Consider the following 23,429-nt stretch of genomic DNA (forward strand, 5'->3'; position numbering starts at 1 on the left):
CTTGAACAAAGAGTTCAATGATGTAGCAAAGTATGTAATCCAGTGATCACTTCTTGTAGACATTCAATCTATCCTAGGGTGAGGAGGTTGTCCTAGTGAGCATGTTGCAAGGTGTGTGCCCTTGGTCTCCTTGTGTTGTGCAACGCAGTGCTCGTGTTTGTGACATGGTTTAACCACCTCCTATGGATTCTATAAGTCTAGTGGTTGTATCGAGTATTAACATGTCGATCATTTGGTGTAATGACAAACATACTTCTAACAAGTGGTATCAAAGCCTAGGTCATGGATTCAAACCCCCTCGCTTGCGTTGGGGGGGATTGTTGCAAGGTGCGTGCCCTTGGTCTCCTTGTGTTGTGCAACGCAACGCTCGGGTTTGTGACATGACTTAACTGCCTCCTATGGATTCTATAAGTCTAGTGGTTATATCAGGCATTAACAGGTCGATCTTTTGGTGCAACAACAACCGTACTTCTAACAGAGCCTTGTAGAAGTCATATGTCTTCATGTTATTTCTTACTAACCCATATCTTGGAAGGTGGTAGCTTTTTTCCATGTCCTTGTTTCTCCTTGCAATTGTGATGCATATTGTGTCACCATTGATTCTTATTAGCAAGAGAAATGGAGAAACTATAGTCTAGAGATTTGTAACCCAATATATCTTATTGTAGTCTTTATACCCTAGAGGAAATAGTAAGAAAAAGCAGTAGAAGCGGAAGTCGACAAAGGTTGTAAATCAGCCAATCATCAACATACATAAATAACAATCATAACACAAATAAATGGACTATCTAAAACATCATTATATCATATCTTTAATCTCAAAATACCTTACAGATTTTGAATATCAATCTTTGTTGTCCTATCAATTCTCTCTATTCTTTCTCTTCTATTCTCTATCTCATATTCTATATTCTCTATTCCTGATATCAATTCCAATGTTGTTATATACAATTCCCAAGATGTGATATCACTCCTAGAGTCGGCTAGAGTTCTATTTCTATGCCAAAAACTATATGTGGTAGCTTTGTTCCTGCTCCTTTGTCCTGCCAACATAATTGCCCCCTTTAAAATGATGTTTTGTCCTCAAGAAATAAAACTTAGGGTAGGAGTCTTAGTTAACCCGTCTTTAGTTGTTTTGGGTTCTTCTCCCAGTTAGTCTTGGCTTGTTGTATCATTGAAACTTGGTCATCTATCAGGATTAGTGTTGTCTTTGTAGATGTATTAGACGTGTGTGTACTATCTCTCAGAGCTCATTGATTTAACGCTTGAGTTGCTCCCTTCGGATATGGGCTTGTTGTAGTTGACCATTCAACACTTTTATCCTCATCCACTCTGCTCCATCCATATCCGCCTACAAGTTATACTTTTGGCCAATCTATGTTATCTGATCCTCCAACTGTAAAATTTAATATTTCAGATTCTTTGTTCCTACAAGATGGAGTCAGTCATTTTGTGTACAATGGCCAAATACAATGAAGAATATAAAAAACCAAATTTTACAGTTGGAGGATCAGATAACCTCGGCTGGCCCAAAGTACAACCTATTGGCAGATATGGATGGAGAAGAGCAGATGAGGATAGAAGCGTTGAATGGTTAGCTACAACAAGCTCACATCCAGAGGGAGCAACTCAAACACCAATGATGTTGTTGCTGGTCCATTTACTTGTGTTATGATTGTTCTTTATGTGTGTTGATGATTGGATGATTTACTATCTTTGTTGACTTCTACATCTGATGATTTCCCTTACTGTGTCCTCTAGAGTATAAAGACTACAATAAGATTTATTGAGGTTAAGACTTCAAAATGTAGTTTCCTCATTCCACTTGCTAAAAATTCCAAAATAAGGATCCATACTTAAGGTTGAAATGACACTGATCACTTCCTTTCTTAGTTTTGAAACCACATAGTGGTTAGTTGCAGAAATCACCCATTTGTCATCCCTCATAATTCTCACCATAGTATATAAGAATATCTCCAAAAGGATTGCGTCATGGATTTGAGTCTGTTGTAGATGAATATTCCCATTGATTTCCTTGATTACATTCCCTTCCTCATCTATGTCAAACTTGAAGATCATTCAAAGCTAGATCTCTACATTATGAATTCATTTTAACCACATCTTTATTTTCCAACTAATTGCGATTGGAGAAGCCACTACTTTGATAACAAACTATGAATCCAAATAAAAGTCAATCAACCTCAACATTTTACGCATCCAGTCCCAACATTCCTATGATAATGCAATGGGGCATTGTAATAATAAATTATCCATCATTTCTTTGTGGAGTTCACAAAAAGGGCATTGGAAAGGCCCAATGAACCCTATTTTGATTGGTCTATCCCCAATTAATATCCTGTTGTGTAGCATTGAACATGTGAATGCTCTGGCTTTTGGGAGGACATCGAAGTTCCAACATAGATCAAAGGACCAATGTTGTAATTTTGGGAGAAGATAAACACTTTTCACTTTGTTGAGAGTAACAAGTGCTGACAATAATTCATTTTCTTCATTTTTTATTATGGTTGGTACATTCTCTAGGATATCATTATTAATTGTGTCCACTAAATTTTCCTTACCCAAGAGATCTTTGAAGTAATTTATTGCTTTGTTCTAAATTTTTATTGGAGTGGATAGAGATCTACTCTTGGTAGTTTGGATGTTTGATTAGGGGCATTTAAGTCCCTAATATTCTATTTTAAGATCTTCATGGCTCTCTAAGGGAGGGGACTCCTTTATATCTGATTAGATTGTTTTCTTAATCATCATTTAAAGCTTCCTCTTCTCTTTTATGCTTATTTGTTTTTTTATATTGACAAATTTTTACTAATATTGATAAGATTGGTCATCAATTGATTGATCCTTATAGGATCAATGATGTCCATCTCATCGTTCTTATCGACATCCTCTAATTTTGAGTCCCCCGTTTCTTCATGTTCAACATTATTTCCCTTTGTTTCATAGGGTATGACATTCAAAAAGGTATGGGAGTCTAATTCTTGCTTCCTTGTGTTGTCCTTAGGTGCTTCTTGAGTCAGGGATTGATAAAGGACTTGTCAACATGTATCTTTGGGGACTTGTCAACATGTATCTTTGGGGATCCATCGTGTCATGGTCATGCGAGGTCATCGAGTGCAAGAGCCTTCATTGTGAGAATGCCATTTGCATTTCAAGCAAAAGATTTTGGGATCTCTCTCTTAATCCCATGTAACTAACTTCTATTTGTTGTAATTTGAGTCAAAATTTCCACGATTGCTATCAATTTGGATTTATGCATAAATTAGTTTTGCACATATCAATCTCCAAGGTTTTTCTTAGCACAAGCCCAATTTTTGTTAAGCACTCGGTTGATTGGAACTCCAATGGAAGGTTGTATAACTCAAACAATGTCAGTTCCTCTACAAATTAAGTCCTTCTAGGATAGAAATTGGGTATCCACCTTAGCAAATAAAGGAACGATTCATCTTTCTTCCAAGGACCATTATTTATTACCTTTCCCTTTCTTCAAACTGTTGGAGGATTATCATAAGGAAATCTTTGGGAAGGACATTTAACACTACATCGAATTCTTAGTTTTCTCTAATCCATTTCTCAATCACTACGCTAAGTAATTAAGCACCAATAAATTTTAGTTGTTTTTTAAGTTTAAATTTATAAATTAAACATTTTTAATATATATATATATATATATATATATATATATATCAAAGCACAAAAGTTTGAGGTGATAAGTAGAGTTTGGAAAGGTACACGTCATATGTTACGACCAACGTGTCTGGTCCAAAACTCTTCCCTTTCGTATGCTCACACAAAGAAAAGACTTAGAAAAGTGGAAAAATATTCTAATGAAAATACCTTGAAATTGACTTTGAGGATGATATCTTTGACCTTTTAGGCAAAAAGAATAAGGAAAAGGGAAGGACGGATAAAATTTCTAAACGATAAAATTTGCATTGGTCTCACCACTAGTCACTTTCCACATAATTTAGTAGTGGAGGACCAAATGATTTTTTAATTATTGGAATGGGTAAGGGTTCCACCGGGGCCCTTTATCTTTGAATTATAAATTTATAGTATATAAAAAGTAATAGAACAATTATCAAGAATCTAAACAAAAACTTCCAAAATACAAGTATAGAGAACCACTATTTAGAAGGTATCTTTCGAAAAAATAATTAAATAAACAAATTTGTTGATAAGTGACTTTTTTTTATAGAATATAGAAGGATTTGAATATGTTGTGTTTAAAACATATTTAGATCTAGTCGTTTAATATTATGTTCGACTATTGTACTTGACATTAACTAGACTTTCGTTTATAGAATTGGTGCTTGTAACTCTACTTTTAAAGATAGTTGAGAAGGTGAAGAGGCCCAACATATAGCATTCAATTGATAAACAAAGCTAAATCTTGATTAGATAAAGCTAGCTCTCCTTAATAAGAGTATATAACTTGAATTTCCCTCTCCTTTTTGAGATTACATAATTTGAATTTCCCTATATAGAGTCATTACCTCCTTAATTGGTCTTTGAACAAGGCCTTCTTCTACATCATTTAACCCCTCCTCTAACCCATCACATAAGATCATATTCTTCTCTCCCTATGAACCCTTCTCAATATACACTCCTTTACTTTTGCATCTGGAACCCAAGGTCTCACTTTGGCCTTGAAATCAACTAAAATAAAATCCTTTGTCCTAAGTTTTCATGTATTTCATAGTCTATCTAACTTAAGAATTGAGTTGACGAATTTGAAGGTATCCATATAAGTGATGAGAAAAGTATATCACATGTAGTGATCCAAAATAATCTCTCCATAGCATGAATCACACAAAAACTATACACATTGCATTTTGTGAATAATCAAAATGGTCTCCACACAAGTACAATTATATTATTGAAAAACCCTACAAAATGACACAAAGAAGAAAGAGGCAATCCTTGCCTCCTTAATCAACCTCTCAAACGTTCTATTCGTGCACAACCACCTTCCACATGTATCGTATGGATTATGTTACAAATTTAACACACAAGCATAGCCCCATGAATGATGTATAAAAAGCTAAGGCACTTAAACTTTGATATTTAAACTAAGATGGAGTTTCCATACTATACTATGCTAATTAAATATTTGTTGGTGTCTCTCTCTCAAATTCATGACATGATTTTAGATATTGTAGGGCCCTAATTTACTTTACACCAATACATGCTCTTTCTTGATCAAAATTTAATTGACTATCATTGTTACTTTAGAGCATTTAGTGAAACTATTAGTGGATGGGTGAGCATGTACTGTTAGATCATACTACAATCAACAATGGTTGCTACCCTGAGCTTCATATTATGCCTCTACTTATTTTGTTGTATATGGTGGGATGTGTTTGAAATGTATAAGACAAAACCTTGGTATACTGAATTTTCGCTATATATGTGGAACTAACTTTTTAGAAGAAATCTATAAAATGATTGGGTGTGAAAAAATGTTGGCATGTGTCCAAATTGGGATTCTATTCCAACTAGATGTTGGTAGCACTATAGTTGACCTTATTTTACATAAGCAAACTCACAAGATCCTAGGTGCCATATTCTTCCAAGGCCATTTCTCCTCCTAGATGACCTTCAACCAAGACTCGTTATTTCAAAGAACAAGCTTATACACAATAATGTTATGAAAGGTGTCTCAACCTTGCAATACAATGTTAAGAATGCACAATTATAGTTTTAGGCTATTTAATAGAAAAGCTTAATTTTAGATTAAAGAGGTTTTTTTGCCTTAATTTTTGTTTGGTGGTTTAACATTTGTTATTAGAATTTTGAGACATATATCTCTTTAGGCTTGTTAGAAAAATGGCGTCTCAAGCTTCAATATACATAAGGTTACTATTTTTAGAAAGTTTTCATTTGATCAGGGATTGGTCCAAAATTTTCTTGAAAGCTTCTAATTGACTAGATAAGCATGCCGGTAAATTTGGTAGAATAAACAACCCTCAATCTTTGGCTCTTAACCGAAGAAGTTTCAACCTAAGATTTGTGCCCCTGTATCGAATAGCGAAGAAAATGACATTGTGAATAAAGATTCTTCCATAAAAAAACAATGTGAAAACCTAATCCAATCAGATAGTTGGAGAAGATAATTGGAGAACCTGGATAATGATAACAGCCTTGATTTTCTTGAATATACCCCACATAGATGTAAGACAGCTCATAAACACAAAAGTTGTAGTACTTTATGTCAAACCTTCCACCAAATAGGCCTATATGGGCAACACTTCAGGAAGGATAGAGAAAAAATAAAGTAAAAAGTTCTAGGGGTTCCGTGGTAGGAGTTTCAACATAGGCCTTTATCATATTCCCTTTTAGCTTTACTTTTGGAGCAAAGATACCGCTCAGTTTATTGGATGATAAGATTATGTCACGATGATTTCACGTGGCCTGGGCTTGTGCGCACCATGTATTTGATACTAAAGCGTCATTGTTTCGTCTCCACTGAGCACAAAAAGAAGATTCTCTGATCTGCTCAACCATCCATCACTTAATCTGATACGAAGGTTCGCTTCAATCTATTCACCGTTCGCCATTGGCCGATCTATTCCTTCACAGTTTTTGCTGCTTCCTAAGTTTACCTAAAAAGTATATAACAGGTGGAGAACAGAATGTCCAAGTCTCACACAAATTTCGCGGAACAAAAAGATTTTCTCTGCAATTCTCTCGCGCTTTTTTTTCTCTGCAATTTTCTCGCGCTAATTTTTCTCTGCAATTTTCTTGTGAGTTCTCTTCTTCTTTACTTTTGTGTTGAAAATTCGTCGGCTCTTTGCCATTTTTCATCTTCTGTTGATTTATTTGTGCTCGTTCTTTAAGTCTGTTGGCCGGAAATTCAAGTCTGAATCTTGAAGTTACGGAAAATTAGGTTATTGTTGAATAATTATATGCTCTCCCAGGGTTTAAATTCTAATTTTTCATGTTCAAACTTATGGCCAGTGCCCTAGGGATCTTTGAATGAAAATCCAGGTATTATAGGTCAGGGTTTAATTTCTAAATTTTTTAATTTTTAATTCAAGAGTTTGAACAATTATATTTATATTTAATATTGTTTTTTTTTTTTTGGTATAATTTTAATAATTTCTTTTAGATTTTATTTTTTATAATTATATATATAAACTTAAATTTATAGTGAATTTGAAATTTGATCAAATTTTGTGAGTGAATTATGGATTTATAAGAAATAATCATAAGCTATATATATAATGTTTTATGATTTGTCAAAAAAAAATCTTTTTTTAAATAGTTTTGTAGTATTATATGATCATCAAAATTAACTGCAATAATAGTATATACATAAGATTTTTACTCTCTTAGTCTTTATATACAATCAACTCTTTTTTCATCGGCTTGTTAGTTAATTTTTCTTAAAAAATCTTATAAAAAGAAGAAGTACACTATAATTACTTTACCTTCTTTATAAGAGAAGTGGGGACTAAAATTCTTCAAAAGTTCAACCTATCTATTTGAACAACTGTTCCACATAACTATTGTCACTATTGTCTTGATTATGACATTAAGACAATGTTTATGTGATGGTTGTCAACTCTATGTAATATTATATATTGTTAGCTATTGACTGTCACCTTTATGACAAATAGACAATGTTTATATGATGGCTATGCCTTGACAGTCTATTGACAGTTTCTTTTTATTCAAGTTCTCCATTATTTTTTAGACATAACACTTAAATATTACAAAATAAATATAAAACCCAGACTTTAAAAAATTATTTCAAAACATCTGCATCAAACCCTCAGATAATAATTGTTTTTGAGGACAAACCTTCTCTTTCATGAGATAGAGTCTTTTTCCTGAAATTTTAGCTATATTTTTTACGAAAATGCTTAAATACGACTGTACGGCCATGTAAATTTAAAAATTGGCAAAGATGCGGTTTTCTTGTTCTGATTCGGGACACTTTTCTTCACAGGATTTGGATTTTGAATGGCGCCGCAAGCAGGCAAAGAGCAAAAGAGGGAGGAGCATGATGGGAAGCGCGTGCAAGGGCAGAATTACAGAGGAGTTCGGCAGCGGCGGTGGGGAAAATGGGCGGCCGAGATGCGACTCCCGGGGAATCGATCGCGCGTCTGGCTTGGCACCTTCGACACAGCTGAAGGCGCTGCCTTGGCATATGACCAGGCCTGTTTCCGCTGGCGAGGTGACCCTAAACTTCTCAATTTCCCCCAACTTTTCCCAGAGCGGAAGCAGCAGCAGCAACAGCAGTCGAAAGAAAATTCTTGGTTCACAAGCAGCAGTTTCAGAAACCCTACCTGCAATTCCACGCAAGATGATGAGAATTTGCCGCAGGAATCGCTCGAAACGGACACGGCCGCTGCCGCTTCAACGCCGATTCGCGCATCCCAAGATAAGAACCCTGAATTTCTCCCCAATTTTATGTGGCAAGACTGGGACGAAATTTGGTTCAACAGCGTTCCTCCTGTGCAAGAAATTCATGAAAAGGAGGAAGAGGAGGACATAGTTTGGGAATCTCTTCTTTTCTAACTATCACGCTCACTGCTAAAGCTTCTTCTTCCATCAACATACACCAGTATTAACTGGATTGCGAGAAGCTTTCAAAGAACCAATGCTTCAATTTGAGAAGCCATTTCAGCGTGTCAATGAATGTTTCTTTAGTTAGAATTAGATTTAGTCGTACTTCCACTACCATAATGGCTGCCTTCCCATTCACATTTTGCACACCTTTGTGACCATAGTAAACAACTGGAACAGATGAAAGTACTCTGTTCAGCTTCTGAAATGTGATAAGTCAGGGTTAATCTGCGCAGAGCCATAATTTTACAGTCACCCCTGCTTCTTATATGGAAATTTTATGAGGGTTTGGTTAATGAATTGTTTTGAAAAATTATAATTTAAAATTATAATTTATTATAATTAGTGGAAGAGGTTCAACATTAAGGCTGGCCTATGAAAAATCGTCTATAAAATTAATTTTTTTTTTTTTTATATATTATATTTGCTTAATATAATAAATTATATAGTAATTTATTTCAAATATTTAAATTAACAATTTATATTTTATTTTATTTTTTGATCGGTAAAAGATCGAGGCCAGAGAGATTTTATTAATAAAAAATGATAATTACAACTACATTCAGTGTGGGCATCGGTAGGAAAGAATGGAGGGAAGAAAACCTCTCGTCTAGCCCAGATCCATTAATGGATCAAAAAATTAAAGTTGATAATAAAATTAAAGTTGATAACAAAGAACATGATACATGAGTCCCTGGATAGTGCAAATTCAGGTGAATCTTCTTGAAAGAATACTAAAGGATCATCCATATTTTTCCTTAGTGTTGTGTTTCGGCCCTTCCCTAGAGATGATACCCTCGATCATGATTATCCACACAGCTCAAACTTGAATTCTTATTTTGCCCGGTTTGGATCTAACCAATCCATTGTTCTGCATAAGAACCTAATTGCACCTTACAGCCTAGAACAACGTTAGAATGTTTGTAATAATAACAAACTTCTAAAAAGACAAAAGCTTGAAACATAAATTTCTAATTGATTATTAAAGACAACTTCCCTCAACCGATACCAAGACTTAAAGTTTGTCGAGATAATACCTGCAAGAACCCTAATTCCTGCCATACAACAAAATACTACAAAAAGTGTTAGCCAGAAAATATACCCCCATCCGTAGTTTCTAGCCTATACCAAAACATCCGCTGAATAGATTAAGAGTTGAGAGCACTATTTTCACATCCAATAATGAAGGATATGCAATCAGAGACAATTTTATTGAAAAGACTGGTCAGACATTTGTTTCCAGACAGTTCTCCCATTTAGAACACTAAAAACGATTTAAACAGAGAGAAACCTACCAACCATCACAGATCTAAATCATAGCGGTAATCCATCTTAATTTGAAAAACCTTCCTTTCATAAGACACAAACCACTTTGCTTATAAAAACCTGCCAATAGAGTGTTATTACCAGAAGATGCCTATATGTGTGTGTGTGTGTGTGTGTGTGTGTGTGTGTGTGTGTGTGTGTATCTATATGTATGTGTATGTGTATGAATTTTGATATAGGAATTTAATAAAGATAAAGCAGAGAGCAGAGCATATCATTTCTAGCCCAGAGCTAAAGGAGCTTCTTGATGAAAACTCCTTCGATAAAAGGCCTTAGGGATTTGAGAATCTTCCCTATTGACGGAGTACAATCTATGCATAAGGATAGTATGCTGAAAATAGAAGAACGAATACAAGAAGATAACTATATATATAAATATATATATAATGTATCTCTATAAACGTGCGTATCTATGTTAGGTCCCGAAGGCAACTGAGGGGGGGGTGAATCAGTTGTCCAATAAGAATTTAAACCAAAACAACTTAAACCAAATTATTGCTTAATACCGGTGAACCAGTCAATGGGGAGGGGAGGAGGGGGTGAATCAGTTGTCCAATAAGAATTTAAACCAAAACAACTTAAACCAAATTATTGCTTAATACCGGTGAACCAGTCAATTATACTGGTGGACAGATTTAACAGATAAGTGTAATATCGGTAAAGATTAATGCATGAAACAAAAAGACAAAGTCATCCACAACACATAACACCAATATTTGTACGTGGAAACCCTGTAAGGAGAAAAACCACGATGGGAAACCTTACCCACAATCAGATGATACTACTGCAGATATTAAGTGTACATAAATGGGGTCTGCACATGCAGAAAGGCCAAGCGGCTAGAGCTCACTGCTCAATCACAAATGGGAGTCACACTGACTATAGTTGGATGGTTAAATCCAATAAGAATGTACTGCTCAAAATAACATCTTCATATGCTGGATTCAGTACCGATGTAGTTCTGATATGCTTTCACAAATCATCTTCAAATGATGTCTGTGCGTATAACTCTTCTTAATCTCGCATATACCTTCACACAAATCTTTTCCGCATTCCACACCTGATCTTACAATTAAGATGTTACATTTATACCATAACCTAAGACCAATTTTAGTAGGTCGACTCCACAAGATAATAAAATCATTTTACAAACAATATAATATCCGATGCAATAACCGATTCAACATGTCGGCTTAATGTATTTATAATCAATAATTAATCATCTCCATAGCGTGCCTTGTTGATCTGGAAAAGATAAACCTGTCGGTGCATAACCTGGACCTATTTGCCAGTAACAGCAAATATGCAAATACGAATATGCCAATGATCAATTCACCAAGATAAGATGTCCAAACAATGTCTTCGACATTACCAAGTGTTTTCCATGCCATTCCAAGTGTCGGTGAACATTATATCCTACCGGTGTACCACATACCGGTGACTGTGCAAAAGTCACTTGCTTGCCGGTGAATGTTGTTGGATCTCCAAAGTGCTAGAGTTTTAGTAGGTGTTGACGTCAATGACAAAACCATACCAAAATACCAACAATCTCCCCCTTTGGCATTGATGGCAACACAAGATTGAAAAACCATCAAAGTGCCAAAACAGAAATGCCAAATACAAAAACCAACAATCTCCCTAAAGTAATAATTTCTCCCCCTGAGAGTAATATGAGTTTCCTTATGTTTTTTTTGTACCAATCTCTCCCTGAAAGATAATGTGTTTTAGCATAGATATCACCCCCCCTTTGACATCAAATGCCAAAGTTGCAACAAAACCAAGTTCATATACAAAATACCAATCAATACAAATATACCTACTCCCCCTGTGAAGTAGCGTCCTCATCAAAACCGGAGTAAAATATTTCTCTGTGAATTCTGTTGGTTGATGATAGACACCAATTTTCTAAGTATCTACCGATGGGGGTATGACCCCAAGCTGTTCTCTAAGATATTCAAAAGTCTCCTTAGGCAAAGGTTTAGTGAAAATATCTGCAAGCTGCTCTTTAGTATTCACATAAACCAATTTTATTTCTTTTGCTTCAACATTCTCCCTTAGAAAATTCAATTTGATTGAAACATGTTTTGTTTTAGAATGTAATACCGGATTCTTAGATATATCAATTGTTGTTGTGTTGTCACAATAGATATTTATAGGTTCCTTGCATTTTACCTTTAGGTCTTTCAACATTTGTTTAAGCCATAGTACCTGTGTATAGTTAGTTGTTGCTGCAACATATTCTGATTCTGCTATTGATAAAGATGTACAACTTTGTTTCTTACTCAACCAAGAAACTACTCTGCTTCCAAGAAAAAATGCTCTACTGGTGGTGCTTTTTCTATCATCAATATCTCTTACCCAATTTGCATCTGTGTATGCACATAGATCAAAGTTTTCATCTCTAGGATACCATAATCCAAGATTTGTAGTGCCTTGTAAGTACCGGAAAATCTTTTTTACTGTTGATTCATGATTTTCTCTAGGATTACTCTGAAATCTTGAAACAATACATATTGCATTCATAATATCGGGTCTTGTTTGTGTCAAATACAGTAAACCTCCTATCATAGATGTGTACCTTGTTGGATTAACAGGTGTAGATTCATCCCTTAAAGATAGTTTGTCATTTGTAGTCATAGGTTTGCTTACCGGTTTAGAGTTCTTCATCCCAAATTTCTTAAGTAACTCTTTTAAGTATTTAGATTGACTCAAGAATATACCTTTGTCAGTCTATGAAATATGCAATCCCAAAAAGAATTTTATTTCACCAATCATAGACATTTCAAATTCTTGTTGCATTTTAATAGAAAAGTCTTTACACAATCCATCTTCTCCTCCAAAGACTATATCATCAACAAAAACTTCTATAGCCAAGATGTCATCATTAGTCACTTTATAGTATAAGTTACTGTAAGCATTACCTTTAGAAAAAATGATTTTCAAAAGATACTTATCCAATCTGGCATACCAAGCTCTTGGAGCTTGCTTTAATCCATACAAAGATTTCCTTAACCTACAAACCATATCTTTGTCATCTGTCAAGGAAAATCCATCAAGTTGTTCAATGTAAACTTTCTCTTTAAGATCTCCATTCATAAATGCACATTTAATATCCATTTGGTATACTTTGTAGTTCTTGCGTGTTGCAAAAGCCAAAAATAATTATAGCTACCAGTGCAAAGGTTTCATTATAGTCAACTCCTTCTTTCTAAGAATATCCCTTACACACTAGTCTTGCTTTATTTATGATAACCTTACCATCTTCATTAAGTTTGTTTCTGAATACCCATTTTGTTCCAATTACATTTTTATCTTTAGGTCGGAGAACTAATGTCCAAGTGTTATTTTTCTCAATTTTTTCTAATTCTTCTTCGATAGCTTTAGTCCAATATGTATCTTCACATGCCTCATTAACTGATGATGGTTCAATTTGAGAAATAAGACATACCTCTTCATTTGCCAATCTTCCTCTTGTCATAACTCCTTTGTATTTGTTTCCAATTATCTGATCTTTAGAATGATTCAGTCTTACATACCGGGGTGTCTTTGGTTGCTGTTGTTCCTCAGTCACAGTGGAATTTTCAGATGATATCGGTGTAACTGGATCTTCACTTTGTACCAGTGGATTTGGTATAGGTTCATTTGTTAGAATTTTTGTTGCTGGTTTAGAATCTATATACCTTGAAGTTCCTCTGAATTTTTCATCAATCTTTACATTTGTACTCTCAACAATTTTCTGCAATCTCTTGTTAAAACATCTATATGCTTTATTCTTAGATGAATAACCAAGAAATATTCCTTCATCACTTCTAGGATCAAATTTCCCAATGTACTCATCTCTTCTAATGTAACATTTACTTCCAAAAATTCTGAAATATTTAAGAGTAGGAGTAATACAAAACCATAATTCATGAGGGGTCTTACCGGTTTCACCTTTGATGTGAACTTTGTTGAATGTATCGACCGTTGTACTTACTGCCTCTCTCCAATATACATGTGGTAGATTTGCTTCTGATAACATACTTCTAGCTGCATCCAAGATAGTTCTATTTTTCCTTTCAACAACTCCATTTTGTTGTGATGTCCGAGGTGCTGATAGTTGTCTTCTAATTCCATTCACTTCACAGAATGCATTAAATTCCTTAGATGAAAATTCACCTCCTTGATCTGATCTTAAACATTTGATTTTCTTACCGGTTTCATTTTCAACCATTGCTTTGAACAATTTAAACTTTCCAAGTGCTTTTGATTTCTCTTTGAGAAAAGTAACCCAACACATTCTAGAATAGTTATCAATGATTAGCATTAAATATCTATCACTTTGTAGGCTTTTAGTTCTAGCTAGACCACATAAATCAGTATGAATTAAATCAAGAGCATTATTGGATTTTTTTGGAATACTTTTGAAACTATCTCTAACTTGTTTTCCAAATTGACATTCCTTATATATTGTATTGTGAGGTTTGACAATTTTAGGTAAGTCTCTAACTGCCTTAGTAGTACTGATTTTTACCATGCAATCAAAGTTTACATGACAGAGTCTCTTATGTCATAGCCAACTTTCATCAATGTGTGCAACCAAGCATATCTTTTCACTGTTATTCAAATGAAAGATATTACCTCTAGTCTGATTACCTATTGCAATTTCTAAACCAGTTCTATTCATGATCTTGCATTTTCCATTTTTGAATTGTAACTGAAATCCTTTCTCAACTAATTAACCAATAGTAACACTCAAAAGATTATGTTTTAAACCTTCAACATAATAGACATTGTCAGTGTTATGCTTACTATCAAGAGATATTGAACCCTTACCTTTGATTTGACAAGCTTTGTCATCTCCAAATCTCACTAAGCCTTCATTATATTCTTGAAAGTTCAAGAATTTACCTTTGTCTCCTGTCATATGATGTGAGCATCCAGAATCAATGATCCATTCATCTTTTACTTCAATTTTAGCTGCCAAGGCCTGCTCTACCCGTTGGATTGCAGGTGTCGGTTGATCTTCTGTTATAGCAACAAAAACCCATCCATTGTCTGTCGGATCTTCATCATAATCTTCAGTCACTCCTCCATCAGCTACATAACAAGATTTGTCTTTATTCTTCTTGAATCTGTATCTCTGATATTCAGGATTAGGCATGTATGTCCTTCTAGCTTCTTCTCTTTGTTTAACATGTCTATCAGGGCATCTTGAAGCCATATGATCAATCTTATTGCAGTTAAAACATTTAAAGGGTGCTTTACCTTCATACTTACTTCCAACTGGACCTTTAGGCATTTTTCTTGCAAATAGTGCTTCAAGCTCTTCAAGTTCTTCATTTTCTTTCATGTTTTCCTCAAGTTTTCTTGCATAAAAGGCTTTCCAATTAGATTTGTCAAATGATGATGCAGATGATGTTGATGCTTTAAAGGCTAAATCTGTCTTTATAGTAGCAACATGACCAAATTCCTCAATTTCAAAGGCTGAAAGTTTTCCAATCAATGTATCCCTAGTTACTGATGTATTAGGCATTGTTATTAACTCATTTATAGCAATAACCTTCATTTTATATGCCGGTGGCAATCCTCTTAAAACTTTTGAAACAATTTCATCTTCACTTAGGGTTCCTCCACAACATTTAATACCCAAAACAATTTCATTAACTCTTTCCATAAAAACTGAAATCCTTTCATCTTCTTCCATTTTCAGATTTTCATACCTGACTTGGAAGCTTTCAAGTTTTGCAATTTTGACTGTGGAATCTCCTTTATTCAGTGTTTCCAAATGATCCCAAATAGCTTTAGCAGTTGATTTGTCTAATAATCCCATGATTTGCTGATTTGTTAATGTGCTCAAAAGTGCTTCTCTTGCTTTGCAATCATTTTCCTCATCTTTAGTCAAGTTAGGTGGATTAGGCTGACTAGAAGTAGCAACAATATAACCATTCTTTGTAACTTCCCAAATGTCCTTTCCAATGCAGTTTAGATGTGTCTCCATTCTGATCTTCCATATGCCATAGTTGGTTCCATCAAGTTTAGGACTGTCCTTTCTGAAATAGTTAGTAGACATTGGATCTCCTCAAGCTGTTAAACTTCTGCAAAAGAGGACTAGGCTCTGATACCAATTGTTAGGTCTCAGAGGCAACTGAAAGGGGGGGTGAATCAGTTGTCCAATAAGTATTTAAACCAAAACAACTTAAACCAAATTATTGCTTAATACCGGTGAACTAGTCAATTATACCGATGGATAGATTTAACAAATAAGTGTAATACCGGTAAAGATTAATGCATGAAACAAAAAGAAAAAGTCATCCACAACACATAACACCAATATTTGTACGTGGAAACCTTGTAAGGGGAAAAACCATGGTGGGAAACCTTACCCACAATCAAATGATACTACTGCAGATAGTAAGTGTACATAAATGGGGTCTACACATGCAGAAAGGCCAAGCGCCTAGAGCTCACTGCTCAATCACAAATGGGAGTCACACTAACTACAGTTGGATGGTTAAATCCAATAAGAATGTACTACTCAAAATAACATCTTCATATGCTAGATTCAGTACTAGTGTAGTTCTTATATGCTTTCACAAAAACCTAGCTTCATCTTCAAATGATGTCTGCATGTATAGCTCTGCTTAATATCACATATACCTTCACACAAATCTTTTCTGCATTCCACACCTGATCTTACAAATAAGATCTTACATTTATACCATAACCTAAGACCAATTTTAGTAGGTCAGCTCTACAAGATAATAAAATCATTTTACAAACAATATAATATCTGATGCAATAACCGATTCAACATGTCGGCTTAATGTATTTATAATCAATAATTAATCATCTTCATAGCGTGCCTTGCTGATCTGGAAAAGATAAACCTATCAATGCATAACCTAGACCTATTTGCCGGTAACAACAAATATGCAAATACAAATATGCTAATGATCAATTCTCCAAGATAAGATGTCCAAACAATGTTCCATGCCATTCCAAGTGCCGGTGAACATTATATCCTGTCGGTGTACCACATACCGATGGCTGTGCAAAAGTCACTTGCTTGCCGATGAATGTTGCTAGATCTCCAAAGTGCTAGAGTTTTAGTAGGTGTTGACATCAATGACAAAACCATACCAAAATACCAACAATCTATATATATGTATATTTATATATATCTTGTTGGAACCGTTTTGATCATAAATTAAGAGAGTGGAATAGAGGCTAAGATGACAAATAAAACAAGCTAAAACCATAAGCAGAAAACAGTGAGCTAGATAGAGAAAATCATAACTAAGCCTAGAGAGTATATAGATTAAACACCCATAAGTCTTTAAAATATGTCTGAGATAGAACGAAAGCAAGACAAAATGGTTAAGAGTTTTAAAAGGTGATGAAAGGGAAAACCCTAGACAAAACCTTCATTAAAGGTCCAACAATTCCTTGCCCGCAACTCTGATAGACAAAAGGACCCAGAAATGTAAGAAGGCCCCTCCTTCGGTAGAAGCCTCATCCTTTCCTTCCCTGCTTATGAGGGCCCCTAGTTCCCAAGCACTCTGGTTTTACTGAAGAGGGGGAGGCAGAAGAGGGAGGAATTGGCATATCGTCTGGGATCACTGTGATGTTCTCAGCTTCGAGGTAATTGATAAACCATTTGTCGCGCAGGGGATTTTTAACCCGCAAGAGCCATAAAAGGAAGGAAAAATTCCTGCTCCTAATAGGGCTATAAGTTTCAAAGGCCTAAAGATCCTCTATAGCCAGAATGGGGAATCGTGGCACCGGTTTATTCATCCTGATAAGGATATCGTAATCCCAAGGCTTTAGAGCAGAAAGTTCTTCATCAATGTTGACCACCACCCTCTCCAATTCGCCCAACATTTTCTTTTTGAAGACCTTTTTGCAAAGCTTCACCACTACATTTTTGTCTTTCTCAAGATGCATAGCTATTGCTAAGAACATCACTGCAATGTCTAGATTAGCTCTGGTCCAGTCCTCATTTAAGATATAATCCCTCCCCAAGATTTTCGTAATAGCACCGATAACCAGGGGATTTGGGTGAACCAAAATGCCCTTCAATCTCTCCTCTTTGATTTCACCTACAAAGGCCATCTGTCGTTTTAGCCCTAGAAGTCTTATCGGAGTATCCATCTGAGCTAAATAGAGGATAAACTGGGACCTCGACCAAACGGTCTAAATATAGCAGCAGAGTTAATGCTTCGTGAAAAACAACTCATCTAGGCGCAAAGAAAAGCAGGATGCAGATAAATGATTGATATCAGATGGTCAAGATGCAAATGGAGCGATCTTAAGGATCTAAGAAATAGTTACTGCCGACTAAAAGCATACAAGCAAAGGATACTTATGCCTTCAATCGTGGTAGGAGTGTCACATCCTCATTACTAGAGTATCGTCACATTGGTACTAATTGAGGAGGAGTTGTTGACGAAGGACATCCGAAATAGAAAAGCCAAAGCTTAAGCTAAAAGCCAAAACTTAAGCTAAAACAGCCAAAGCTTAATACTAAAGAAGGCTATATTGAGCCAAGAAGGCTTAAAGAAGAAGATAAGGCAAACTCTGAAGGGATTAATAAAATTTTATTCCTATTAATATGCAATGAATATGTAAATATAAATACCTATATATCCATGTATATATATTTCAGTTGGAATGATATATATGAATACATGTCTATATACATATGCATATTCCTATATACCGTTGCATACTGCTAGTCATAAAATCTTACGTATCATCTGATACTATATATCAAAAATATATATACATATGAATAGATATATGTGTACATCTATGTATAATAATCATGGTTTATACATATACAAATAACTCTATACTTTATGTATATAACCATATTGATATCTAGCAGGGTATAAATAAGTTTTGGATTATGACTTGAATGCATACCTTTATATATGATAGAAACTGCTAATCAGATTATAGGTGTTAATTGTATACCTATATAATGAGAGGGTAGGCAAATATATATATATATATATATATATATATATATATATATATATATATATATATATATATATATATATGAGTGGCTGAGAATATATAAATTTATATGTATATATAAATACATATACCTATATGAATTTGTATGGGAATGACTATATATAAATCTGACTCCTATAAATATCAACATATATATATATATATATATATATATATATATATATATATATATATATATATGAGGATATATGTGTGTTTGTGTGTAAAAGTGAGTATATATATGAATATATATCATGGTTTTGCCTAGGATTTTAAACTCCATGCCTGTTGCTTCTAAGTAAGCCATCTCAACTGATCAGTTGTTTCCTTGTTTGCATGTGATGTTGTTCGACATTTAAGAGAAGACCTAAGAAAGAGCTTCAGGGAAGATGAATGCCATCCGCTCCCAACTTAGCTAACTCATCAACCCTTTTGTTGCCTTCCCTATAGACGTGATTGATCATGAATCTCTCAAAACCTTTGCATAACTCAATGACCCATGTCAATAGAGAGTTGAGTCTCCAATTGGGCATACTACCTTTTCTTAGAGCATTGATAATAATTGTTGAGTCCCCTTCAATATCCAAATTCTTCACTCCCATATTTTTGCAAAGATTAAGGCCTTCCAGTAGGGCAACCAATTCAGCCCAATTATTAGTCTTGTTACCTATAGGGTGAGCCTTGAGGGCAATTTCCTTTCCTTCCCACTTATGGATAGAACATCCTATCCCTGCCACCCTTGGGTTGCCCTGGGAGGCTCCATCAAAGTTTTGCTTCAACCATCCCTTACTTGGAGGATGCCACTTACATGCAACTCTTTTCCTTAGATTAGCTTCAGGTCCATCCCCAATAAAGGGTGGGATGGATAGTTCCTCCCATATCCCCTTCATCTTCTCATCCCAATAAGTTACTGTAGTATTCTTCTTTAGACCGAAGTTGATCAAACTGTTGATTTTTTTTATCATAGCAGCCTCAATTTTATTCATTACCCGATTCACCTCTAATTTTTCATATTTAAAAAGATGCCTATTCCTTTCCCTCCACAATTCCCAAATTATGGAAGATGGAAGATAAATCCATAAGCCTTCAAAAAGACAACCTCTTCTTAGGATGGGTCAGGCTTTGAGTATTCCTAAAATAGTTTGGGGAAAGGCAGAGGACCAGCCTAGTTTCTGGGTAAACTATACCCAACATTGGTTAGCATAGTTGCAATTGAGGAGGAGGTAGTTTGTGTCTTCTTCATGCTTTTCACAAAGAGGGCACCTAGTAGGTCCCTCATACCCCATCCTCCTGGATTTATCAATAGTTAAGAGCTTATTCTGGAGAGAAAGCCATGTGAAGACTCCATCCTTGGGTAGGCAATACCTGTCCCAACAGAGTTTCAGAGCCAGCTCAGTATTGGGTCTAAGATGAGCTTTAGTGATGTGATAATACCCATCCTTGGAGTTATATTCCCCATTCATGGAGCAATCCCACACAAGCCTATCCTTGCCTAGACTAAAGGAGATGTTTCTCGCTCCAAGAATTGCCATGAGTTTGTCTTTGTCTCTTACAGGGATATCCTCATTCTCTCTGACAATCCATTGCAACCCCGCTCCATCCTCTGAGGGGGAAATGTAGTTCCCAATCAATTTCCCTCTATTTGATTCTAGGAGTGCTCTTGTAGGTCTGAAGTCATGGATTTCCTTGATTGCCTTACACCCTCCCCAAGAGTTTGACCAAAACAAGGCATCTCCTCCTGACCCTAGGTTCCAAGTGAGTTTATCTGTGATAACATTTCTACATTCCAGCATAAAGTTCCATATGTGAGAGCCTCTTGACGGATTTTTTTCTCTAAATATCTAGATAGGGTTATCTTCATTAAGGTATTTATGGTACATGATTCTAGCCCATTTTAAATGGGGATGTTTGAACATTCTCCATACTAACTTAGCCTCAAGAGCTCTGCTTTGGTCATGGATATTTTTAATGTCAACACCTCCTTCTTCTCTTGGTCTACAAATCTTATCCCAAGATAGAAGTGATAATTTCCTCTCTTCACTTGCACCTTGCCAAAAGAAAGTCCTAAGGTGTTTATTTAGCTCATCCCGTTTATTTGCTGATACATTGTAACAAGAAAGTTGATAAATGGGCATTGTTGCCAGAACGGATTTAACCAAGGTTGCCCTTCCTGCCGAGGACAACCATTTCCCTTTCCCAGTGTTAATTTTCATCTTGATTTTTTCCACCATGTGGTCCCACAACTTAGATGTCCTATTTCCCTTATCCAGAGGGATGCCTAAATATTTGCAAGGGAGGAGATTGGGTTTGATCTCCAAGACCTTGCATATCTCCTCCTCAGATGTGGATTCTATGTTAAACATGAACACAACTGACTTCTCCAAATTGACCTCTTGACCTGAGGCTTCCATATAGAATTTGAGGATACCTTTGAAGGCCCTTGCTTTGCTAATGTCACCTCGCCCAAAAAGCATTGTATCATCAACAAATTGATGGTGGGTAATGGGAGTTAGACTGCTAGTAATGGGTAAACTTATGATTCCCCCCTCTACCCTAGCCTTTGAGATAGACCTACCAAGAGCCTCTTCCATAATGATGAAGAGGAAAGGAGACATAGGGTCTCCTTGCCTAAGGCCCATAGAGCTACTTAAAAAACCTTTAGTTGTGCCATTGACCATGATAGAGAATTTGGGGGTGGATATGCATTCAAAAATAAGGTTGATCCAAGATTTGGTAAAGCCAAATGCTTCCAAACATTTGCATAAAAATCTCCAATCCACTTTGTCATAAGCTTTGCTAATACCTAATTTGACCAGCATGCTTGGTGCTCCATTAAGCTGGACCGAATGAATAGCTTCTTGAGCTATGATTACCCCATCATAGATTGATCTATCAAGCACAAAGCCTATTTGTTCTTCAATAATGATGATAGGGAGAAGTTTCAAAAGTCTAGTTGCTAGAGTTTTGGTAAGTAGTTTATAAAGGGAATTACATAGGGCTATGGGCCTATATTCATTAAAGCTATCAAGTTTCTCTTTTTTCAGAATCGGAACTAAGAAATTATTGTTGATCTCCTTCAGTATCTTACCTAAGTTTCTAACACCTTCTAAGGCCTCTCTTATCTCCAGACCCATAAATCCCCAACATTTTTGGAAGAAACTAGTTGGGAAGCCATCTGAGCCCAGAGCCTTATCTAGATTCATTTTCATGAGGGCAGATTTGACCTCCTCCTTTGTAAACTTCTCAAGCAGACATCTGTTGTGTTTTGCATCAATTAGTTTTGGAATATTTCTAATTATATTATGTTGGCCTCCAAGGTTTGAACCAACAGTATTGTTAAGGATGCCTTCAAAAAACCTTACTGCCTCCGCTGCCACCTTTGACGAGTCTTCCAGATTTACTCCTTGGTAGCTCTTAATGTTAGAGATTTCATTTACCCATCTTCTTTGCTTGGTGTTGTTATGAAAGAACTTTGTGTTGCGATCACCATCTTTCAACCATGTTTCTCTGGATTTTTGTCTCCAAAAGATTTCTTCGTTAGCCAGAATCTTTTCATACTTTGTTAGTAATTTTTTTTCCTTTAAGAAGAGAGGTTCATCCATCCCCCAATCCAAAACTTCCCTATTAACATCCTTGAGGTCCTTTTCTACTAATAGTTTCTTATCAAAGATGTTATCGAAGTTCTCTCTATTCCACTCCAAGAGCTTCCTTTTGATTACCTTCAGTTTGTTTGCAACAATATACATCTTTGAGCATGAGAATAATGATTCACTCCACCATTGTTCAATCAGGTTGATGATGTTATCATCCTTATACCACATGTTCTCGAATTTGAACGGGCAGTTTCTTGGTCCTTGATCTACCATAATATTAAGTTGGAGTGGATAATGGTCAGAACCAGATAAAGGTAGGATCTTTGCTTCCATAGTGTAATTGAAATTCATAATCCCACCATGGATAAAAAACCTATCGAGCTTTTCAGCAATATTGTTAAATCCTTTCCTCCTATTGTTCCAAGTAAAGGTGTTCTTTGTTGTCTGGATTTCCAATAAAGAATTTTGATTCATCCAATCATTGAAGTCCAATGCCAATGTAGGTAGCTTGTTACTACCTCCTCTTTTGTCTAATGTCTTAGTGATGGCATTTAAATATCCTCCAATAATACACATCTCATTCAAATTGTCTCTTAAGAAAGTCTCAAGTTCCAACCAAACTTGAGCTTTATCCCTGTTCTGTATAGGACCATATACATTGATCAAGTTAAATCTTAACTTATTATTATAGCAATTTACCTTTCCGCCTATCCAATTTTGTTTTATCTTTGATGGTGTAAAATAGGAATATCTAGGATCCCAGATGATTGCTAAGCCTCCTGAAGCCTCCTGAGCTAGGGAATACTTCAGTTTTTTAAAACCTAATTTCTTTTCAAAGAGGTCTATCTCGGTTGAGTTCATTTTAGTTTCTTGGATTAGAATTATGTCTGGTTTTGATTCAGATATACAATGTTT

The 23,429-nt window shown here is 35.4% G+C and overlaps 1 protein-coding gene across 1 annotated transcript; it reads left to right on the plus strand.

The window, feature by feature from the left end:
* The first annotated feature begins 6,263 nt into the window (after positions 1-6,263).
* Positions 6,264-8,847, plus strand: LOC131067694 (ethylene-responsive transcription factor ERF098). The gene is made up of 2 exons (XM_058002807.2): positions 6,264-6,764; positions 7,973-8,847. The coding sequence occupies exon 2, from the start codon at positions 7,987-7,989 to the stop codon at positions 8,542-8,544; it is 558 nt and encodes a 185-aa protein (XP_057858790.1). The 5' UTR covers positions 6,264-6,764; positions 7,973-7,986; the 3' UTR covers positions 8,545-8,847.
* Positions 8,848-23,429: the final 14,582 nt, after the last annotated feature.

This window comes from Cryptomeria japonica, chromosome 2, assembly GCF_030272615.1.
Source record: "Cryptomeria japonica chromosome 2, Sugi_1.0, whole genome shotgun sequence".
NCBI lineage: Eukaryota > Viridiplantae > Streptophyta > Pinopsida > Cupressales > Cupressaceae > Cryptomeria > Cryptomeria japonica.

What these genes read in the sequence shown, in the direction of transcription:
- LOC131067694 (XM_058002807.2), top strand. Translation starts at nt 7,987, where the DNA reads ATGGCGCCGCAAGCAGGCAAAGAGCAAAAGAGGGAGGAGCATGATGGG.